General features: G+C 41.7%; 1 protein-coding gene across 1 annotated transcript in view; it reads right to left on the bottom strand.

Annotated features, from left to right (window-relative positions):
• Positions 1-21,901, bottom strand: part of PCSK5 (proprotein convertase subtilisin/kexin type 5) — a 684,033-nt gene that overhangs the window by 61,982 nt on the left and 600,150 nt on the right. The window contains exons 25-27 of the mRNA XM_082244075.1: positions 21,367-21,409; positions 11,573-11,715; positions 7,981-8,184 (exon numbers count right to left, since the gene is read on the bottom strand). Coding sequence (XP_082100201.1) covers positions 7,981-8,184; positions 11,573-11,715; positions 21,367-21,409 — 390 coding nt within the window. The remainder of the gene's footprint in view (positions 1-7,980; positions 8,185-11,572; positions 11,716-21,366; positions 21,410-21,901) is intronic.

Consider the following 21,901-nt stretch of genomic DNA (forward strand, 5'->3'; position numbering starts at 1 on the left):
TTTATGCATCCAGTCAAGGTGAAGACAAACATTTTTAAGAATGTAAGTAACTATGTCAGGCTCAGAGCTCTTTTCCTCTTAAGGCTGTGTTCACACTGGTCCGACATTGAAGTCACAAACTTCTGATCCAACTTTGCCCTGCGACTTCAGGTCCAACTTCTATGCCACTTCAATGAACGGGATTTGAATTTGATCCAACTTTGAGATAATTGCGACTCAAACAAAAAACCGCGTGGGGTCCCACCAGGCCCTTCGAGTCTGGTATGGATTTTGGGGGAAAACTCAATGCCCAAAAAAAAAGAGGGGTCCCCCTCTAAAATCCATACCAGATCCTTGTCTGAGCATGCAGCCCAGCAGGTCAGAAAAGGGGGAGGGACAAGCAATCATCCCCCCCTGGACCATACCAGGCCACATGCCCTCAACATGTGGGGGTGGGTGCTTTGGGGCAGGGGGTCTGCGGGCAGGGGGCTTATCGCTCCCGGATCTGGTCCCCCCCTATGTACATTGTACCCCTACCCATTCACGTAAGAAAAGCAGTGTAGTGTTACAAATAATAAGAGATGGTTTTTGACAAGTCCTTTATTAAAATTAAGTATATGCCCCATTGTAGCTCCAACATGTCTTCTTTCTCTGGTACTGCAACGGATGTATTCTTTCTCTGGTATTGCCACCAATGTCTTCTTTCCCCAGTTCTGCCACTGATGTCTTCTTCCTCCGGTCTTTTCCCTCCGCTGATGTCTTCTTCCTCTGCTGATGTCTTCTCCCTCCGGTGATGTCTTCTTCCTCTGGTCTTCTCCTTCCGCTGATGTCTTCTTTTTCTGCCGATGTCTTCTTCCTCCGAAACTGCCGACCCGCAAAAAAAAAAAAAAGCGGTCCTCTTCCGACGCTGGCTCCCGCTGTTGTGTCAGCTCCGGTGTCTACCAGTTCTTATATAGCCATGGGGAATGACCATCCGGTGACGTCACCCGGAGACCCCGCCCCTTGTGACGTCACTATATGCCGTCAGCCTCCAGGAGGGAGACCCGGGATTCAGCTTCATCTGTCATGTTGCATTTCAGTGGTGCCCACAGTCTGGCAAAAGGGTTGGAGGCTCAGCTCTTTACCAAACTCAATAAACAATACCTAACGTATAGGCTCCTACAAAAGATACGAGAGAAGGCAAAACACCTGCAAAAGGTCAAGGGTTATACCTATCTGGACCAATCACACAAACCCGGAATTAGAAAATATATTACACTGCTAGGTGGCAGGATTATGAGATTACACATCTTAAACACATCTACGATAATGGTCATTAAATTTCTTTTGCCCAATTACAAGTTAAGTTCCTTCTACCATCTAATATGTTTATTCTACTATTTACACTTGAAACGTGCGGTTAAAGCGCAAAGGTCTCTGGAAGAATTGGAATTATCAATGACCCTGATCCTTGGTCTCATGCAACAGTCCCAGTCGACTAAGGACTTTATATCTAATTGATTTGCTATACTCTGAGGGATATATTTAGAAAGTTTCCCCAGTTCAGCCTGTGAGAGGTGGGAAAGAGATGTGAGTGACATATTGGGAGATCAATGAGAAGAAGCCCTAGAAGCTATACTTGTATGCTCTCTGAGAAACTACCCCAGCTATACATAGTATTGAGGGTACAGCGCTACCCACTTAAGCTGCTATTCATGGGCCCTTGTATGCTAGATGCAACAGGGATACAGGGGACTTAATACACTTGCTTTCGAGATGCCCGAAGCTCCACCCATATTGGCAGGGCCATCGTTCAGAATGGGCACGCTGGGCAGTTGTCCGGGGGCCCCACCTGCCCAGTGACCCAGCCCCAGCCAAGCATTAGTCCCGATTCCCGTGTGCATCCAGCCGCCGAACTTAGCAGGTGGCAAGCGCCTGTCGGCCCTGCGATGCTGTCAGGCCACTTGGGCCATGGAGGGGGAGCCCACAACTGCAAGAGTGCCTGTCTGCCTCTATGGGAACAGGCACACACAGGACAGATGAGTCTGACTCCCGTCCGTGTGTGTGTTCACCAGACCCAGCCGCCGAACTTGGAAGCTGTCATTAGCCTGGCACTGCTGTACCAATAAATATAGCTTTAGTGATAGTTTGCATTTGTATTCTTGTGGGTGATTGTGTAGGCAGGGCCCCAGTGCACTACATTGCCCGGGGCCCTTTAATGCTCTGGCACGGCATATTGGAACTCTGTAGTTACTACAGTTAACAATGCATTTCAGATTTCCATTCCCTTGGAGTCTAAGCATTGCGTGTTGGGGGTGCTTGACGCAGTAATCTCAGATAAGTATGTTAGAGAAGCAGCAGCTAGCGCCCTGTTTCAGGCTCGCAGGCATATATTGTTGCACTGGACTTCTCAGGTTCCTCTAACCACAGATGGGGCTTGATCAAATGGGTATAACGTTATGTTTAGAAAAGCTGATATATCAGCATAGAGGCAGCTACACTAAATTTGAGAAGGTGTGGGGTGGTTGGTTGCCAACTCCTGGTCTAGCATCTGTGGATCTAGTAATGGACAGATTATTACTCTGAAACATTGTTTTTCACCTATGGAAATGCCCCATAAAATAGGTACAGGGGTAGAAGGGGGTGGGAGGCTTTCTGTTTCCTATCCCAATATTGCTGCGGTCTTAATGACTCCATGTACAAAGGGCTCCGCGTATAGTCTCTAGCAGGTGACAGTGCTTTTCATGTATATGTACTTGTAATATTGACACTGACATGTTTTCTTTTGAATATGAACACTATATAATGTAACTTTACTGTACGATTGTAAAACTTTTTTGTGACGTCTCAATAAATCTTTACCGGATTTAAAAAAAAATAGACTGAAACGCTATTCCTATGTTTTAACATGGAGCCAAGATTGGAAATATATCTCAAGTAATATTTTAACAACAACGCAGGGGAACATGCATACAGCCGGTATTTCTCAACATGTTTCATGGTAATATACGGCTTCTTCAGGAGATTGGGGAGCAGAGGGTAACTACAATAAAAAGCTAAAAAGCACACAGATAATATACAGATACAGCAACAGCAAGTCACAGCATATTGGGATAAAGAGGCCCTTAAGATCAAAATCTTTAAAAAATGGAGAGGTGGTAGACATATACTTGGCGGGACGGTATGCTCTGCTAAGGCTTTATGTAGCACATGGTGGCAAGGGGATGTTTTGTAGCTGTTTTGATACATATCATTTTTGACAGCTTTTCTGAATACAGGAAATGATTGACCTTTTTTTTCCCTTACTTTATTTTTGCAGCGTTTGAACATTTTTGAATAAAGTGTCTGTCTGCTTTATTATATTTGTTTCCCTGCTGCATTGTCAACCATTAATTTATTTCACAACTCAACCTGTGTCTCAGGTGGTAGATTTACCTATTTTGAGTGTGCGGTAAATCATTGCATCCCCTTTTTGAAATTTCTTACATTGTAATGTTTAATATTATAGGGCTGGTGCTAGACTATTTTGTGCCCTAGGAAAGACCAGCTACTACTATATTTTTTTTTTATGGCACTTTTTTTTTATTATTTCACTGTGTGCCAATATAAAAAATATATTATCATGATATCATATTAAAAAAGCATATGATTTTCAGTCCAAGTCCAACTACTGATACATTTTTAACATATCGGCAAATGCAACCTGTGCAGGGATGCTTTCTCACCTCTTTGCCAATGCTAGCTCTGTGTGGAGACACCTCATTGTGCAGTACCTCATTGGCTGGATACCTCTTCTTCACAGATTGGCTGAAGTTTGCAGGAGACGAATTTGTCTCCAGCTAACATCATCCAATCCTGCAGGGGTATGTGGAACATTGGCGCAGCGTGTGGGGAACATCAGCAAGCTGTGTGGGGAAGCCAAAGGAGTGTTACGAAGCTGGAGGAGAGTAGGGAAACCAGCCGCTGTGGCTGCTCCCTAAGAGGCAGTGCACTCTAGGCGGCTGCCTAGTTTGCTTAGCAGTAGCACCGGCCCTGCCTGGTAACACTGCTCCCATGCCTGCTGGGGGATAGTTGTGGTCCCCTTTTTTCACACTCCTGGTCTAGTCTGTCTGCCACCCCGGGGTATAATTTAGGACCGATCTTCTGGCAGTCTGGAACATATGTTATGTATTATATGTTGTTGTTATTATATATATGATCTGTGTGTTTTTTATGGTAGATACCCTCTGTTCCCTAATCTCCTGATGAAGTAGTATATTATCGTAAAACATGTTGAAAAAAAAATGGCCATGTACATGTTCCCCTGCGTTGTTGTTAAATAAATACTTGTGATATATTTCCAATCTTGGCTCTATGTTAAAACATAGGAACTGTGTTTCAGTCTGCTGGGAGCTATGCTCTCGTATAAGCATCCACATTTGTAATATTCTAAGCATTGGATTTTTCAAAGTATTTTCTGTAATAAAATGTTGTATGCTTTTAACAGAAAAAGTGTATGTAATGTCTAAGGTGGTACCAAGAAAATCCATATTCCTCCCAAAAAAATTCTTTATTTTCTGATATTTCTTTAGAATAACAAAAGGTAGGAATCTCAACAAAGTATGTTAAAATCCACGCAAAGAGATCAATAGATCACTACTGCTATGATCTGTTCCTGTAGGAGGAAGAAGGGCAGAATTTTGCAGTGCGAAAGGAATTGTTGATGCAAAGTGTGACGGTACCGTTATTGGGAGTGAAAGACAGATACTTAATGGTTTGGATTGCTTCAAATGGGTACTGTGTTTACACTTATGATAATGTGTTTTGAACTTCAATGTCAGAGACAGGCTCTCCCTATTGTTTGTGTTTTGAGGTGGGATGTGTATTCTGTTAAGCCTGTCTGTCCCATTGTTAATTGTTAATGAACTCACATTGTTTCTGTCCAGATAGCTAGATAATTAGTTCAGGTTAATTCTATTTCTGTATACAATTTCATCTGCATATGATATGTAATCAGGCCACCCCTGATCTGTGTGTGGTAATCTGATCAGGAGGGGGATGTCCATGCTGTATATAAACTGTGTAGGTTGTTCAATAAAGGAAAAGGTTCCAAAACTTGTACAAGCTAAGTTGTCAGCTAGCTTTGTATGGGGGCGGCTGCAAAAATCTGATATCTATGTTCACGACTTAAATTGGTTCGTGGGGTCTGAAGGGGTTACGGTTTCTGGTGGAGTGCTTGGAGCCCTGGGGAAGCACTAGGAGCATCTGTCAATAGAGGTACCCAGTCAGGGGTGTCCTGTTCCATTACATTGGTGGCAGAGGTGGGATGCTTCCTGCAGTCTGGGACATCCAAACCTCCATCGGGATCCAAGATCGGGATAGCAGACTTTGGTTGCTACAACCGAGATATGGACCTGGCATCAGAGTTTGAGGGGTTGCTGCGGATCGCCCTTTCAGTATACCCCAGGACGGTGTCTGTGGATCAATACTTGGAACTCAGGCAGCAGATTTGTGTGGGGATCTGGAGTGGAGCCCTCCAGCTTGCTGGTATATACCAGGGCAAGTGCTTTGCAACCCCTGGGGAACGGGCCAGTGATCAATGGAAGTTGCGGATGGCATTCCTGGGAGAGCGGCCCCAGGAGCAATGGGTATCCAAGTTGGACAGGCTGGTCCAGCAGGAGATAGAGCTGGACAATCAGTATCGGCTCTGCAATGGAATGCAGAGCAGAAATATTTAGGAGAGACATCAGAATGCTCTCCGGAGGGATATGACTTTGGTGGCCCTGGATTGCTGTGGGAGAGCCTTACAGATGTGTTTGTGTTTGGTGATGAAGGGGAACCTACCCTTGAGGACCTGCGAGAATACAGAGAGGCTATGCTCCATCTCACAGGGGTCTCAGAGCTTGAACCTGATCTAGAACACTTGCTAAGGAAAGAACAGCATCTGGAAAGGGCATACAGGAACCTGCTAGAACACGTTCAGCAGCATGCCTATGAGTCGGCAGTGGAAACTCCGGAGATTGCTGTTCCCAAAGCTAAAGTGCTGACAACAGGGCAGAGCTCTGCTAGCCTCTGCCCAGCACCAGTAACATCTTCTGGAGTCCACAGACAGGAGATGGGGAAATGAACTCTTACTATTCTGAGACCCCTATAAGGCTGCTTTCACACTGATGTAATATGTGCTGCGGTTTATCTGCACCTGCTGCTCTTTGCCATAAAATTATATTATATTCTGCAATTGTGGTGCACTTTCTGAAAGCGCACCAAAACTCCTGCATTCAGAAAGTGCACCAAACCCGCAGGATATAATAGAAGTCTATAGTTAAGCCCAGCAAACCCGTAGGAAAGCTGCAGGTACACTGCACTGCACCCACAGTGTGGGTAAACCACAGCACATCAGTGTAAAAGCAGCCCTATAATATTATGCCCAATGTATTGCTTCACACTGACCTCTTCTCTTGAACTTATCTCTTCTTTCCTGCTGCTGACACCACTCTGGAAACCTCTAGCTGGGATAAGAGTTGGAGTGCAGTTGTATCACTCCACATGGGACAGAAGCCAGCACTACAGAGGAGGCATCGGCTTATGCAGCCCTTGCTCCCTACTACAGCTCCAACTTTACAAGTAGTCCTTCTGCTTTGCACTCTGTTTGATGCTCTGGAATGATTAGTCAGCAAGCCAAGACCATGATCTACCAGTCACCTGTCTGCAATCTACTGGTAGATCATGATCCATGGGTTGCTGACCACCGATTTAGATTGAACTCAATCAATACAGGAACTAAATGGTTCATACCCTGGGACATAATACAGCAATAACATGTCATGTGGCAATATCTATAGTATACAGAGACATGTGATGCTCTGTTTGTTCTCCAGAAAAAGGCTAATTATTACAGATGAATGGAACATGCCTACTATTTTTAAAGTGAACCTGTCCTGAAATATATGTGTTCATCGTGCATGTGTGCTAAGTAATGTGAAAGTGTAACACTTTTGAAAATGATCACTATACACCTCTTGACAAAATGATCATCTTTTGGTTCTACAAGACCAGCCCCATCTTTCTTCTTGGCTGTGGTCTCACAGTGCTCAGACTCTTTGCTGTTGCAACTTGTACCAGAAATTTACAATATACAGTATAGAGTGTAACGTTTGGGGAATTGTAGCTCCACAGGACTGAGAAAACGTTAAACTTTAAAACAAAAAGGCTTTTATCCTCAGAAAATAAAACAAAATACGGCTTCCAGCGCAGACAAGCACAAAAATACAAAATAAAGTCTGCTTGTCTTCAGCACAAAGTAAAAGTAAAAAGGCACATACAGTTTGTGGATGGGTCTTCAGCCAAAGGTTTTCACAGTCCTTGTTAGATCTACACCCCCATCACTACTTCCTGATTTTTAAGAGCTGGTTCCTGGAGATTATTAACCCTGTGTGTGCTGGGATCCCTGTAGTCAGGGTTGGAGACCCTTTCCCACCCGAATATCACTTCTAGGCCTCTGAAATTCCAGGTCCCAAATATCTCTCTATTACCACGGAGAGAACTGCGAGCCAGTCCTCTCCCGATTAAGGCTATTCCTGGGAATTCCTCACCCATCCTGGGTGACTCCCTGAATACTACCACACTGCCCTTAAAGAGACCATAACCCAAATATTGGTGCTATATAGCACCCATCCAGGACCCAACCTTGGCATCCTGTACAAGTGACTAAGCACAGGAAGAAAGGAGCTAGAGGAAATGATCCCCTTTGCCTGCAGCAGACTGATGTCACCATTTTCCCAGGATGTCCCTGTAAGGTATAGGTACAATTACTTAACTGAATTCTAAGAACTGCCTTTTAATGGTAAACAATACAGTTGTACTGGGTCAATATGCTGTGCTGTATTATGTCATGTCAGGAATTTATTTATGCAGCCTTGTTAGGTTAGTTAAATATTACTGGTGTTGAATATGATTAGTAATGTGGAAGAATGCTCAATTACTTATTTTCAACTGTGATCTAATTTTGCATAGTACAACATAAATGACATTTTTGTGACATACCATCCCAATATTTTCCTGGTGGTGGCTCTTTGGTCGATGGATTCACACACTTGTCATTTTCCAACTGAAAATCAGTTTTACAAGTTGTACACTCATCATAGTCTGGTCCAGTACAAGATTCACATGTTCTGTAGCAAGTGTCACATTCTCTGTTCATTTCATCAGTGTAGAAACCTTGGCCGCAGTCACTTACACACAACCCATCTACAACAAAATACATGCAATATATAAATTATCTCAGTATACAATGTATGAGTGTAGGTATTTATTTATTACAGGCATTTTTTTAGTGCTGACAATTTGTACAGTGGCTTACATATTGCATAATCACATCAGTCCCCGCCCTCCATGAGCTTACAATCTAAGGTCCCTATCCTGCATACTTTAAATGCACACATATAGAAAGGAGCCAACTAACCTACCGCATGGCTTTGGAGTGTGGGAGGTAACGCAAACACAGGGGGAACAAACAAACTCCATGCAGGTTGTGTTCTGGTTGGGATTTAAACCGAAAATCCTAGTGCTGAAAGGCAGAAGTGCTAACCACTGGAAATATTACTATTTTCCCTAATCAATTTTGGCTTTCCTATATTTACAGGTTACTTTTCAGAAGTAGTAAGAATGCAGTCACTAACCTTTAATTGCACGATAGGATTCAACAACAGATAATAATGAATCATTAGCTGTGTAATCAATGGAAGTTGGTGGACAAAACACACATAGAAATACTTTCTAAAAAACTTTACATTTTTTTCCAGTGTTTAGTAGCATCTTTAATAAACTTTAAAAAATATTGGATATTAAACTTATAAGTTGTATTATAATTTGTTTTTAATTTGTGCATATTAAATATGCAGTTCTGAAACCAGTACATTGGACTGTAAACACACATGATTTGACAGGAATGTGTCCACTGTTCATTGCATAGTTAATCATTGGCTGAACAAGGGCAGGTATATCAAAAGATTAGATGCACATCTGCCTAGTGAAGGCCTGTTAACTTGTCATTAATCATAAAGTAATGCAGCATTTCTCCATCATTGTAACCAACAAACTAGAATGCACTTCCTGGCCTTTGAACTTAAGTCAGCTGGCTTACAAAGGCCATGAAGGAACCAATAAACCAGCTTCCTTACTATAAAAGGGTGGGTTCCGAGCAGCCATTTGTCAGTGTTTGTTGGAATAGTTTCACCACTTTGCACCCAGGCCAATTCTGACATTTCTCTCATTCTCTCATGCATGTAAAAATTTGCATTTATTTGGTGGAAAATTACTTAGAACCCCCAAACATAATATGTTTTCTGGAAGAAAAGGCCCTAGAGAATAAAATAGTTGTTATTGTAATTTTTTATGCAATACCATGGGCAGCGGTAGGTACTCTTTACTGAGAGATCTGGGGTCTATTAGACTCCAGATCTCTCCTCCTTAAAAGCATCTATTCAAACTGAGATCAGTTTCATCAGTTATTTTAAAAAGCCGGCCATGCCCTGTAAACAAACTGAAAGTGGAAGTGACAAAATCCTTGCCGCTTCCGGTTTCATTCATTACAGAAGGGGTGCAGGTACGTACCTGCCTTTCCACTGTGGGCAGCCAGACCAACAGGATGCAGCATTCCCAGGCTCCCCATTTGCACCGGAGAACCTGGGAACGAGGCGGCAGAGCTACTTACATTGCTTCTACAGTAAAGCCCATCACCACTGCCAGGATCATGGCTGCAACTGCTAAAGGGATCTTGGTATCACCACTTGTGCCATGGGATGTACGGGTACGTCCTAAGGACAAAAAGCAGGTAAACAGTACCGACAGTCTGTGTGTAGGGAAAGATAGTTGCTGCTATACTGTGCTAGACTATGCTACAACATTGTGGATTGCAATGTAGTGGACTACATATTTTTGTGTACCCTCTGTGTTCACAGTACAGAAGCCCAACAGTCTTTTTAGGAACCACCTCTTTGTGTGTATCAGCAACAACTACCCCAACCCCGCAGTCTTTTTTGTCATTTTATTGTTTTTATTTTCCTTTATTTGATGTTTATATAGATATTTTTTATTGCATGTTGAGGTTTAGTGTTTTAGAGGTAATCTTATTTTTATATAATTTTATTTTATTTACTTACTTTATTTACTGTTTTGCTAGGGTTTTTTTTTTTTTTTTAAATGTTGTGGTCTGACACAGAAAAGCTGGCCTTTGTTTGCAGCATATTACCCTCCAAAAAAGGGGTACTGGGGATGTATAAGGCTTGCAAATAAGTAGTTATGGTATGTCTCAGTTGTAGATAGTGATAAAATAAACCCCCCTAAGGAGAATGAATTTGCCCTGGAGTTTTGCATAAGTACACAACTGATTATTGATATAAATATCAACCCCCCTTTAGCCCTCCAAGCTGCAGTTTCCAGTATAGAGACAAGCTGGGAAGGCATTCTAAAGTTTATTTCAAGATAAAACATGCCTCTCTCTCCCTCTTACATCGCAACCTTACCAAGATGCTTACATATTGTCCAGCCTCTGTACAATATTTGTTGGTACTGTCTCTCAAATGTGTACTTGAAGACAAAACCTGCCTCGTCTTCTAGTGTGGCCTAACCAAACCTCGCACATATTGTCCATCCACTAAATACTATTTGTGGCTATTGTGTTTCTGATAATACACTCTAATTTTTTCTTGCATAAACAATAGAAATTAAAAAACTTGCCTTGTCTTTTTTTATTTGCTGCCTAAGTGCTCCGGAACTACTGTCCTGATGCTAACTAATTTCTACCAAATACAACCTGAAATCTGTATGTGGTATTCTTTGGGAATTGGGGATACAGGGATGAAAGGGGATTTCAGGGGGTTCAGAGAATTTGGAGCTGTGGTTTTGAACTGTTTTTGTGCACCCTGTTTGAATGTTTTATTAAACTTTTAAGATAATGCAGTAAGCTAAAGCTGAGCTAAATGTTAAAAATGTAAACAAAATTAAATAAAAAAAAGAAAAAATCAATAACACATCTAAAATACTGTATGTAATGCCAAAATATGGTATCAGTGACACTGTCCATCGAAACCCTAGTGTCTAACACTGCATACAGCCTAAAGGCATCTTCCAAGCATGTAAATTAAAGGAAAAATGTTATTACCCTTTTGCCCTCCAAGTTGAATTAAAAGGAGGTCTGTACATATTTTTGCTTTGTCAAAAAGCTCCCCTTGGCCTTTTTTTGGCAATCATTTTCCTATATGCCTCAAAAATGGATGGAGTTTAGTATCAAGTTTTCCCCCTAATTTACTTCAGTGGGCTTCAATGTTATGTGCGGGTTTTGAGAACTTCAAGCAGGATTCAACCAATCCCCTGCAAATCGAACCCTTGAAGTTTTGCATATCCCTAATTTACATCATAATAATTATAGTCCAGTTAGGTCTCCACAGCTTTTTAAAAACTCTGTACATATGCATGTTTTGATAAGGCAGAGAGTGTTTATTATGCCCTAGAAAAAAAGAGTGTCAACTATGTAGCCTGGACTGTACAGTCAAATGTCATAAATTCTTGAGCCCATATCTGCTATTCATGGAACTAGATGCAGACCAAGGCCTGAAAGGTCTGATGGTTCACCTACCTTTTAGAAAGAAGCCTTCATCACAATACAGACACTCATCTTCAGTGCAGCTCAAACATGATGGTGCACATGGAAGGCAGCTCATCATTGAATCTCTGCTGTATGTTTTAAGTGGACAAACCTTGTAACAGAAATCCTCAAATCTGCACAAAAACATATATTATAAGTCACACAACTGCAATATTATTTAATGTGAAAATAGTTTTTACTGTCTAATACTGGAAAGTAGCTGGAAAAAAATTCTTATTTAATAAAATATGTTATTTAAGTTTCATTAAACCTGTAAAAATGTTGCATAAATCATGTAATAAAAAACTCTTTTTTCCATGTTCCAAATTCAGACATATATAGTTGTTTTCAGTTTTATTTGGTACAAAAACAAATGTTTAATTTTAAAGTTCAGCATTGATATACAATACATGGACACAAAAAAACCTAATTATGCTCAAAGTGTATGCATGTACTAAGTGAAGCTGTGCTCCAGGCACACAACTAAATAAACAGTTGGAATACATTTTTATGAGCCATTTTACTTGCAAAAAGATTTGTATCTGTATTTAAACAGCTGAACTGGTAACCTTGCCTTTCTCTAAAGTTAAAGCGGTATTAAACCCAGAACCAAAAATGTAATATATTGATTATTAGATGTGGTGTCTGTGTTCATTTTCTTTTTTAGACTTTTCCCCTCTGTTTTCACCTGGTGATCTGGCCAGTAAAATACCACCTGTAATAAGAAGCCCAGAAGCACCACTCTGGATGAAAAAGCACAGGGTGCACCTTTGGACAGCAGCATCTGAAGGGAGGGGAGTGTTAGATGTACTAGCAAATTTAAATACACTAACAAACTGAGCCCAAACTCAAGCTAATACTTTATAAGCAATGTAATGAATGTATAGGTAATTACTCTTGCACTATCACTGTGAATATAAATAAATAATAATCCAGCTGTTGCCAGCACTCTATAGCTTATTTGCAGCTATTGTTATATAGGTATAACTTAAAGTGAATATTTCTGCATTGCCAATTGGAATGTGCAATATGCTGTGTGTATCTTACAAAGTCTATAAGGCAAAATGCTGTGTGTATCTTACAAAGTCAGGGATACCTGAAGAAGTCACATTGGTGTGACGTAACGCGTAGGGCGTGAACGGGGGCATACCGGAAGTGATATCAGCATGGATACGAGTTTGGCACTCGTGGATTTTCATGCATTTTCATAGTTTTAAATGTGAGTAATACCTGTGTGATTTTAATAAACTGACAAAAATTATATCCCACCATGAGAGTGTCCTCTCTCTCTATATATATATATACTGTATATATATATATACATACTGTATATATATATATATATATATATATACTGTATATATATATATATATATATATATATACAGTGGGTACGGAAAGTATTCAGACCCCCTTAAATTTTTCACTCTTTGTTATATTGCAGCCATTTGCTAAAATCATTTAGGTTCATTCTTCTTCCTCATGAATGTACACATAGCACCCCATACTGACAGAAAAACACAGAATTGTTGACATTGTTGCAGATTTATTAAAAAAGAAAAACTGAAATATCACATGGTCCTAAGTATTCAGACCCTTTGCTCAGTATTTAGTAGAAGCCCCCTTTTGATCTAATACAGCCAGGAGTCTTTTTGGGAAAGATGCAACAAGTCTTTCACACCTGGATTTGGGGATCCTCTGCCATTCCTCCTTGCAGATCCTCTCCAGTTCTGTCAGGTTGGATGGACGTTGGTGGACAGCCCTTTTTAGGTCTCTCCAGAGATGCTCAATTGGGTTTAAGTCAGGGCTCTGGCTGGGCCATTCAAGAACAGTCACGGAGTTGTTGTGAAGCCACTCCTTCGTTATTTTAGCTGTGTGCTTAGGGTCATTGTCTTGTTGGAAGGTAAACCTTCGGCCCAGTCTGAGGTCCAGAGCACTCTGGAGAAGGTTTTTGTCCAGGATATCCCTGTACTTGGCCGCATTCATCTTTCCCTCGATTGCAACCAGTCGTCCTGTCCCTGCAGCTGAAAAACACCCCCACAGCATGATGCTGCCACCACCATGCTTCACTGTTGGGACTGTATTGGACAGGTGATGAGCAGTGCCTGGTTTTCTCCACACATACCGCTTAGAATTAAGGCCAAAAAGTTCTATTTTGGTCTCATCAGACCAGAGAATCTTATTTCTCACCATCTTGGAGTCCTTCAGGTGTTTTTTAGCAAACTCCATGCTGGCTTTCATGTGTCTTACACTGAGGAGAGGCTTCCGTCGGGCCACTCTGCCATAAAGCCCCGACTGGTGGAGGGCTGCAGTGATGGTTGACTTTCTACAACTTTCTCCCATCTCCTGACTGCATCTCTGGAGCTCAGCCACAGTGATCTTTGGGTTCTTCTTTACCTCTTTCACCAAGGCTCTTCTCCCCCGATAGCTCAGTTTGGCCGGACGGCCAGCTCTAGGAAGGGTTCTGGGCGTCCCAAACATCTTCTATTTGAGGATTATGGAGGCCACTGTGCTCTTAGGAACCTTAAGTGCAGCAGAAATCTTTTTGTAACCTTGGCCAGATCTGTGCCTTGCCACAATTCTGTCTCTGAGCTCTTCAGGCAGTTCCTTTGACCTCATGATTCTCATTTGCTCTGACATGCATTGTGATCTGGAAGGTCTTATATAGACAGGTGTGTGGCTTTCCTAATCAAGTCCAATCAGTATAATCAAACACAGCTGGACTCAAATGAAGGTGTAGAACCATCTCAAGGATGATCAGAAGAAATGGAAAGCACCTGAGTTAAATATATGAGTGTCACAGCAAAGGGTCTGAATACTTAGGACCATGTGATATTTCAGTTTTTCTTTTTTAATAAATCTGCAACAATGTCAACAATTCTGTGTTTTTCTGTCAGTATGGGGTGCTATGTGTACATTCATGAGGAAGAAGAATGAACTTAAATGATTTTAGCAAATGGCTGCAATATAACAAAGAGTGAAAAATTTAAGGGGGTCTGAATACTTTCAGTACCCACTGTATATATAGTATATAATTACAGATGACATGGAGAGAAGACCCCAAGGAGCATCATAGAGTGTATACATCCACCAAAGGGAGCAGTGGTCTGGGAGAAAATGCAGAGGGCCCCTAGAGGTGAGCGGAAATTATAGCATCGCCATATATTAAAAGGACTTCCCATATTTTAGTTGCAATAGCTAATTTTATTTAATTTCTTCTATATTTACTGCAGTATTTAGAAATATCTGTATGCACAGGCACAACAATATTTTTGTAAACCTGCTTTATTTGTGGGTTTGCACATTTCACATTATTTATATGCGGATGTTTATGCTCCATCCATTTCAGCTTGAGTCAGATGATCTATAAGTTTGCGGATTTGCACATTTTTTTACCCTATCTATTTTGCTTTATAGACTTTGTAAGATACACATAGCATATTGCACATTTTTTTTTCCTTTTGGAATAAAGGTTTTACATAAATAAAAGCTGATTAATGTAAGCATCCCTGCTAGTGTTAAATATTTAGTCTCATATCTGTAACTGCTTTTCTTTTGAAAAACAACAGACTTATTGGTCAGATTCCAGGTAAAAATAAAGGAAAGAAAGCCTAAACAAGGAAACAAATGCAACCATCGCATCTAAGAATTGATAAACTGTAATATAATAAATGTGTGCTTTTGGGTTTAATACTGCTTTAATCAATTCGGCTTGATCGCTCTCTGCCATCAGCCCATGACTAGACACTGAAAAGCAGTAGCAGACTGACTAGATCATCATATATCTTAATATGTCTCCAGCATGTTCTTTGTCATCAGATGTGCATGTGACAAAGCAGGTTGACTATTAGCATAGAGTTAGGAGCTTAAAGGAGATGTACAGCCAAAGCTCGTTTGGCTGTACATCTCCTTTGGATCACAGGAGTGCATTTCGTTGTTCACTTCTGTGACCCATTTTTAGCAGAGAGTGGGCAGAAGTCCGCTCTCTGCTTACATCACAGAGGTCGGGCCATACACCGCATCATCACGACAATGGAAGTTGGGATCCACCAGGTGCCTGGACTGACACACGGCTCAGCCTCCCAGCGAGCCACTGAGAGCCTGCCGCTCCCCACCCCTCCGCACCCCAACGCTCCAATGAGCGAGGAGGGGGCAGAGTAGAGAGTCTGTGATTGACAGTCAGCAGCTCTCTGCTCGGGGGGCTGTCTGAACTGAGCGATCGGCGGTGTTCTATTGCTCGGTTCTCAGTGTAGAGGCGCTAGGAAACGGATACAGCATCAGACCGATGCTGCATCCACCTAGGTAAGTATAAGTGGGGGAAAAAAGTAATCCCATACAATTGAAATAACAGTGTTGTAAAAATTTTGGAAAGGTCCAAAATATTGTTATAAAACATGCTTTTGCTCCTAAAGTAGTATTAAACCCATTAACCAGAAATGTATTATATTGCAGCTTACTACTCATTAGATGTGCTTGGCTACATCGGTTTTGTTTTCTTTGGCTTTTTTCCCTCTGGTGATTTGGCTAGTAACACACCTTTTGTATTAGTGAGACCAGGGCTGGTGCAAGGATTTTTGACACCCTAGGCAAAACCACATTTTGCCATCCCCATTGTTTCCTCCTCTCCATCTATTTCTTCAGCCGTGGTCCCCAGGCCCACACCTGCACTTCTGGACCGGGACTGAACACAAATAGTGGTGGTACTGGCTCGCTTCCTCACGACAATCGTGGTCGGCAAGTATATGGACAGGCTAGGGTAGTATACGGACAGGTTAGGGTAGTATATAGACAGGCTAGGATAGTATACTGACAGGCTAGGGTAGTATATAGACAGACTAGGGTAGTAGAGGGACAGGCTAGGGTTGTATACGGACAGGCTAGGGTAGTAAATGGAAGGCTTCCCCTATTAATTATCCATGTTCAGAGTACAATCCTGTGTTCAGGGGATTTCTCTGGTAAGCAGACACTGGTGTGGCTCATATTCTGTATATAATAATAAACACACACACAGCTCCATGTGGGACTGTCACAACAGACAGTCAGGTGACTGCTTCCACAAATCAGGTCCCCTCTGCCCTATGACCCCTGGTACAGAGCCCAGGAGGTCATTCTCCCCTCTGTTCCCCATCATCTTCCCTCCAGCCTAATCCCCCCTGACAGGTTCCACTCACGTTACGTGGAGGAGGCTGCATCCCTTCTCTGCTTTGTCCGGCGCGGACAGCACAAGGTAGCAAAACTCGGATCACCTCTGCCAGCTCTCCGCCCCATCACTCACAGCCCCCGCCAATTGGTGAGCCACACCACCAAACCCTGCCTCTAGTACCTAGCAACACACAATTCTGGCAGAGTTTTGAAGAAGCAGCGATGAGGCCAGGAGCCATGTGTCCCAGGAAAGAGCAACGACAGCCCACACACAGCAGCCGACACCCAGCAGTCCTTCTCTCTGGGGGGGACGGCGCCCTGACTGATTTGCGCTCTAGGCCGGCACCTTCCTTGCCTAGAGGTAGCGCCGGCCCTGAGTGAGACACTACTCTGAATGAATGAGAACAGGAGGCACGGTAGACAACAGCATTGCCTGTTTGGGGGAGGGTAGTGTTAAATGTATTAGCAGATTTAAATACACTAAACAAATTGAAGCCAAACTCCAGCTCAGACTTTATAATCAGTCACAGCAACAGTTTTTTTCCTTCTGGGATAGAGGTTTTGCATGAATAAATAAAAGTTGATTATGTTAATCACACCTGTCAGTGTTAAGTTGTTTGTCTCATCCATGTAAACTGATATACTCTGCTGGAGAGCTTGTGCTTTTTAAAAACAACAGACTAGCTGGCTATGTCACCAAATGAAAATAGAAGAAAGAAAGTCTAAAAAAGGAATCTAATACAGCCATCACATCTAAGAATTGGTAAGTTGCAATAAAATAAATGTATGCTTTTAGGTGTAATACTGCTTTAATCGTATCATACAATTTAGGACATGTGTAACATATTGTACAATGTTGGACACTACATATACAGTAGCTTCCACAATAAATAAATGCCTTTGCATTGTACATATCTAAAAGAAATGCTCCTTTTAATATCTAACTCTCATGGGCATTGAGGAAGATTTTTCAACTCACACAGCAGAGCTGTGTAAAACAAAAGCTTTGAGCCAGATTATGAGATAATTTTATAGTAAGATCACGACTTGACTCAAATACATCACTGCTATGTAAATGAATCAGTGCACCAGCATAGGATATGCCCTTAAACACGTATTAGGTCTGTCTCTGGTCCATATAAAAAAAAAAAAAAAAGCTGTTATAAACATTTTAATAAATCAATTGCAATTGTCTGCAAAATTGTCATCTCTGTTTACGACCATCACAAACGTTCAAATATTGCAGCAATTAAGTTACTAAATAAGAAGACGCCTGAATTGTGCTAGAGAACTGTATAATTCTAATGCTTGATAAATACCTTTCATTATAAAATCAATGAGATGGAACTCTATGGGAAATAAAAGTTAACCTTTGCAATGGGCTTTTCCTCTGCACTGTAAGGGATAAGTGCTCATTCTGTCTAGGGGTAGAGGAACTAGTCCTAAAGAAGTGGATATTCCGCGAAACGAGTAGTCATCCAAGAAACAAGCATCCATTGATTTGTTTTTATTGTATTCTTTTATACAATTTTGTTAGATATTTTTAATGATTATGTATAAAAGATGAGAATTTTACAGTTTTGGATATACATCTGGTGGTCATCCTTGACAGCCCCTCTTTTCTTTTTATATGTCTTTATGGTTATGATTTACAATGTACACAAGTTTTGGATTAAAGTTTTCTACGATCTGCAAGATGTCATCTGGACCAGTTTGTTTGCCAGTGCTGCTAAGATTGTAAGATATAGGTATCTAACAACAACTGGATTGATTATAATGATCGCACGTGCAATGCTTATATTGGGGCAGCAGGACAGGGCCTGTGTGCAAAATCATAAGTTGAGCCCCCCTGCTAGAGAAAAAAAGTGCAGCACATTGTGGCAAAAATTGTGTGTGATTTTCAGTGACTTTGGACAGCACCCACTGGTTACATGGTAAAATGAAGATTTCAGGAGTTTGTGGGGTTAATTGCCTTGCATGGCCATTCGGCTCCCACTCAGCTTCTTCCTGACAAGGTTTCCAACCCCCCACAATTTTTATTATACTGACAAAACACGGAAATGTACTGACAGAGCATATTTTTCCTGACAACCTGAAATATGACAGAAACTCCTCTTAGAAACTAAGAGATATAATATTTAGAAACATAAACAATATGTAAAAATGAATAATCCCCATAACAAGAAATCTACCCAGCTTTACAATAAAATAGTCAAAAATAGTATGACCAGGATTAGGAAAGAAAATTATGAAAAAAACAGAAAACAAGTCCAATGGCAAGCATAGCATGCCGTGGAAAATGGTGGTCATGGTCAGGTTGCGCTTAACAGTAGGAATAGCCTAAAGGGGGATGATTAAACAGAACATGAGCCTATTCCCTGTATACACTCTAGACATATACCACAGTCATTGTACCCACAAAATACTCCTAATCACTATGCCACAAGTTCACGTTTACAGATACACATAAACCTCAGGACAAAGGATCATTTAAAAAAATGAAACATATTGCCTCCTCATCACTTGTCAAACTCCTCTAAAAAGTAATTTGAGTGTGGATTGGCAGAATTGACTGCACATGTGAATGAGCCTTTAGAACAGCAAAGGAAGGAACAGCTGCAAATGTCAATGGGAGGGGGGGGGGGCGGGTGTTCAGTATGTCTGCAAATCTGCCACATTCACACCAAGCTCTTTCATATGTAGTGTGTGCATGTCAGGGGTGGAGTATGGGGCAGGGCAGACACAGCGGGAATTGGACTGGAGGTGGAGCAGATTGAGCTTCCTCCATCCCATTCACATAGGACACTGTGCTAGGCACGGCCAATCCTGTTTCTCATTATCTCATTGACAGGATTCCTGTGAGCGAGGTATTACAGGACCAGCTCCACACAGTGCCACCCCCAGCTCCCAGGCAGAAGCAACTTCAATGACAGGAGGAAATCAGCAGTGGATCCAGCACTGCTGACAAAATAGGATAGAATAATCCTATTCCCTACCACTCCTCTTCCCCCCTTTAACTTGGGGGTCCATGTGCCACACACACACTGCACACATCCTCTTCATGGCTGGTCCCCAAAGCTGCTCACAGAGTGCCAGAGCAGAAGAAATGAGAGATAAGTAATTCTACTTATTCATTTACCTCTGGACAAAACAAGCAAGTAACCATTTCAGTGTGAAGAGGCACCCACTGCAGGGGCTAATTTTCATATTACCTGGAATTCCCCATTGAAGTGGAAGTCCAGTCAAATCCAAACTATTCTTAAACCTACTCCTACCCACATTCTAAGCCTATTCTAACTACCCTGTAAAGAAAACATGTATATGTTTACCTATGCTGAGGGCACTCCAATCTGGTCACATAATCTCTCCAGCGGCCAGCTTTAGTGAAGAAGAGGCCAACGCTGGGTGCTGACCATTGACCAGACCAGAGCACCCTCAGAATAGGCAAGTATAGACAGCTTTCCTTTACTGGGTGGATAGAATAGGCTTAGAATGGGGGCGGGAGCAGGTTTAAGTATAGATATTTGACTGGACTTCCACCTTTAATGTACAAACAACTCCTGCCAATCCTTTTTTATTTTAGTTTTGGTTTGCGGTAATAAGGTAAGAAACACAGTTGAGTTTTTTACTTGTTGTCCATATCTCTGCTGGGGGAGTTCACTTCACTTCTTGTCTACATGATAAAACTACATGACAGACGTGTCAAGAAAAACTAGGAAGTGAACGGAAATTATTAGGGTGCATTTACACTGGCTGGGGTTCCTGCAATTATCTGCGAGTAGGCAGCCCCATCAGGCTGGGAGGCAATGGGAGGCTGCCAGCTGCTGGCTGTTACAGCTAAGGCTGCCAGCTCTAACAGATAATTGTGCCCAATCGCATTTAATCTCTCAAGTAGAGATTGCATGCAAGTGATCAGCCCTGGATGCAGGCAGTCTGTGTCCAGGGCTGATCACTCGCATGTGATGGCAGCAGAAACGATTACATGCAAGTGGACGCAACGAGCTGTGAGAGCTGACAGGTTCCCTATGCTTTCAATGGGGCTGCCTATATTATCGCAGATAATTGTGGAAACCCCAGTGGGGTTCTCGCAGGTAATTGTGGGCAGGGTGCATTCACAAGTGTGACAACAATAAAAAATATTTCTTTTTTGTATGGTGCCGGAGGGGATACAACTTTAATCTGTGCACAATTTCCAACATGCTGTCTGAGTGATGAATGTAAGTAAAAATCTTCATAATAGGAACCCATATTTCAGTAAAAACTTCAATAAAGTTCTAACCCTTCCCCATTCTTACTAAAATTAAAAAGAAAAAGTGCTGAGTGGGGATGGGCTTTAACGTTTTATTTAGCATTTTATAAACCTGCAGTAAGAAAAAAAGAAAAATACAGCTCTTGCAAACAGAGCAGAGAGGGCTGTTATATTCTTTACACGTTATTGGCTGGTTCATGTTTCATTCACTTGTCTACAAATAATTCCAGCTGCCTGGTATAGAAAAATACCTTTCTGCCCGCAAGTAATATCTTATCTTTGCTGCTAAAAGAAATGGAAGGACTTGAGCAAAGTAAGTAATAGAGGCTCTACACACCGAATACATTTAAAATGAGAAAACCATATAACATATAATAATAAAAGTAACACTTACATATAATATCCACGTATGCAGGAAGTGCAGAGTTCAGTATCATCTAAAATAACAACATAGCACATCATGTAAGGAAAATGTGTCGCAAAGTTTTGTGTCAATTAAAGTATACTGTATGTCTGGGGGAAAAATATATTCAGTATATCTCTGCAAACCTTTTTTCTCCAAATTCTGTCTCCTTAAAATTGCTGCAAATACGTACAGCTGTGGCCAAACATTTTGAGAATGACACAAATTTTTACTTTTTATAATGTCTGCTGCCTCTATGTATTTAAATGTTTTTGTCAGATATTACTCAGTCAGCAGAGGCGTAACTAGAACCTTCAGGGCCCCGATGCAAGAAACCATGAAGGGCCCCCCAGACCCCTGGCCGGGGCCCTTCCCTTCAAGCCCGGGGCTCTTCCCACTAATCCTGGGGCTCTTTAATCTCATTGCATGGCCTTTTATTATGGTCCCGCATCAGGATCCTTTCACAAGTTCTGCAGTGGGCCCCCTTCCTGCAATCTTGGGGCCTCCCCACAGTGGTGAAATGCCA

Source organism: Pelophylax lessonae, assembly GCF_965119305.1.
Source record: "Pelophylax lessonae genome assembly, chromosome: 1".
Taxonomy (NCBI): Eukaryota; Metazoa; Chordata; class Amphibia; order Anura; family Ranidae; genus Pelophylax; species Pelophylax lessonae.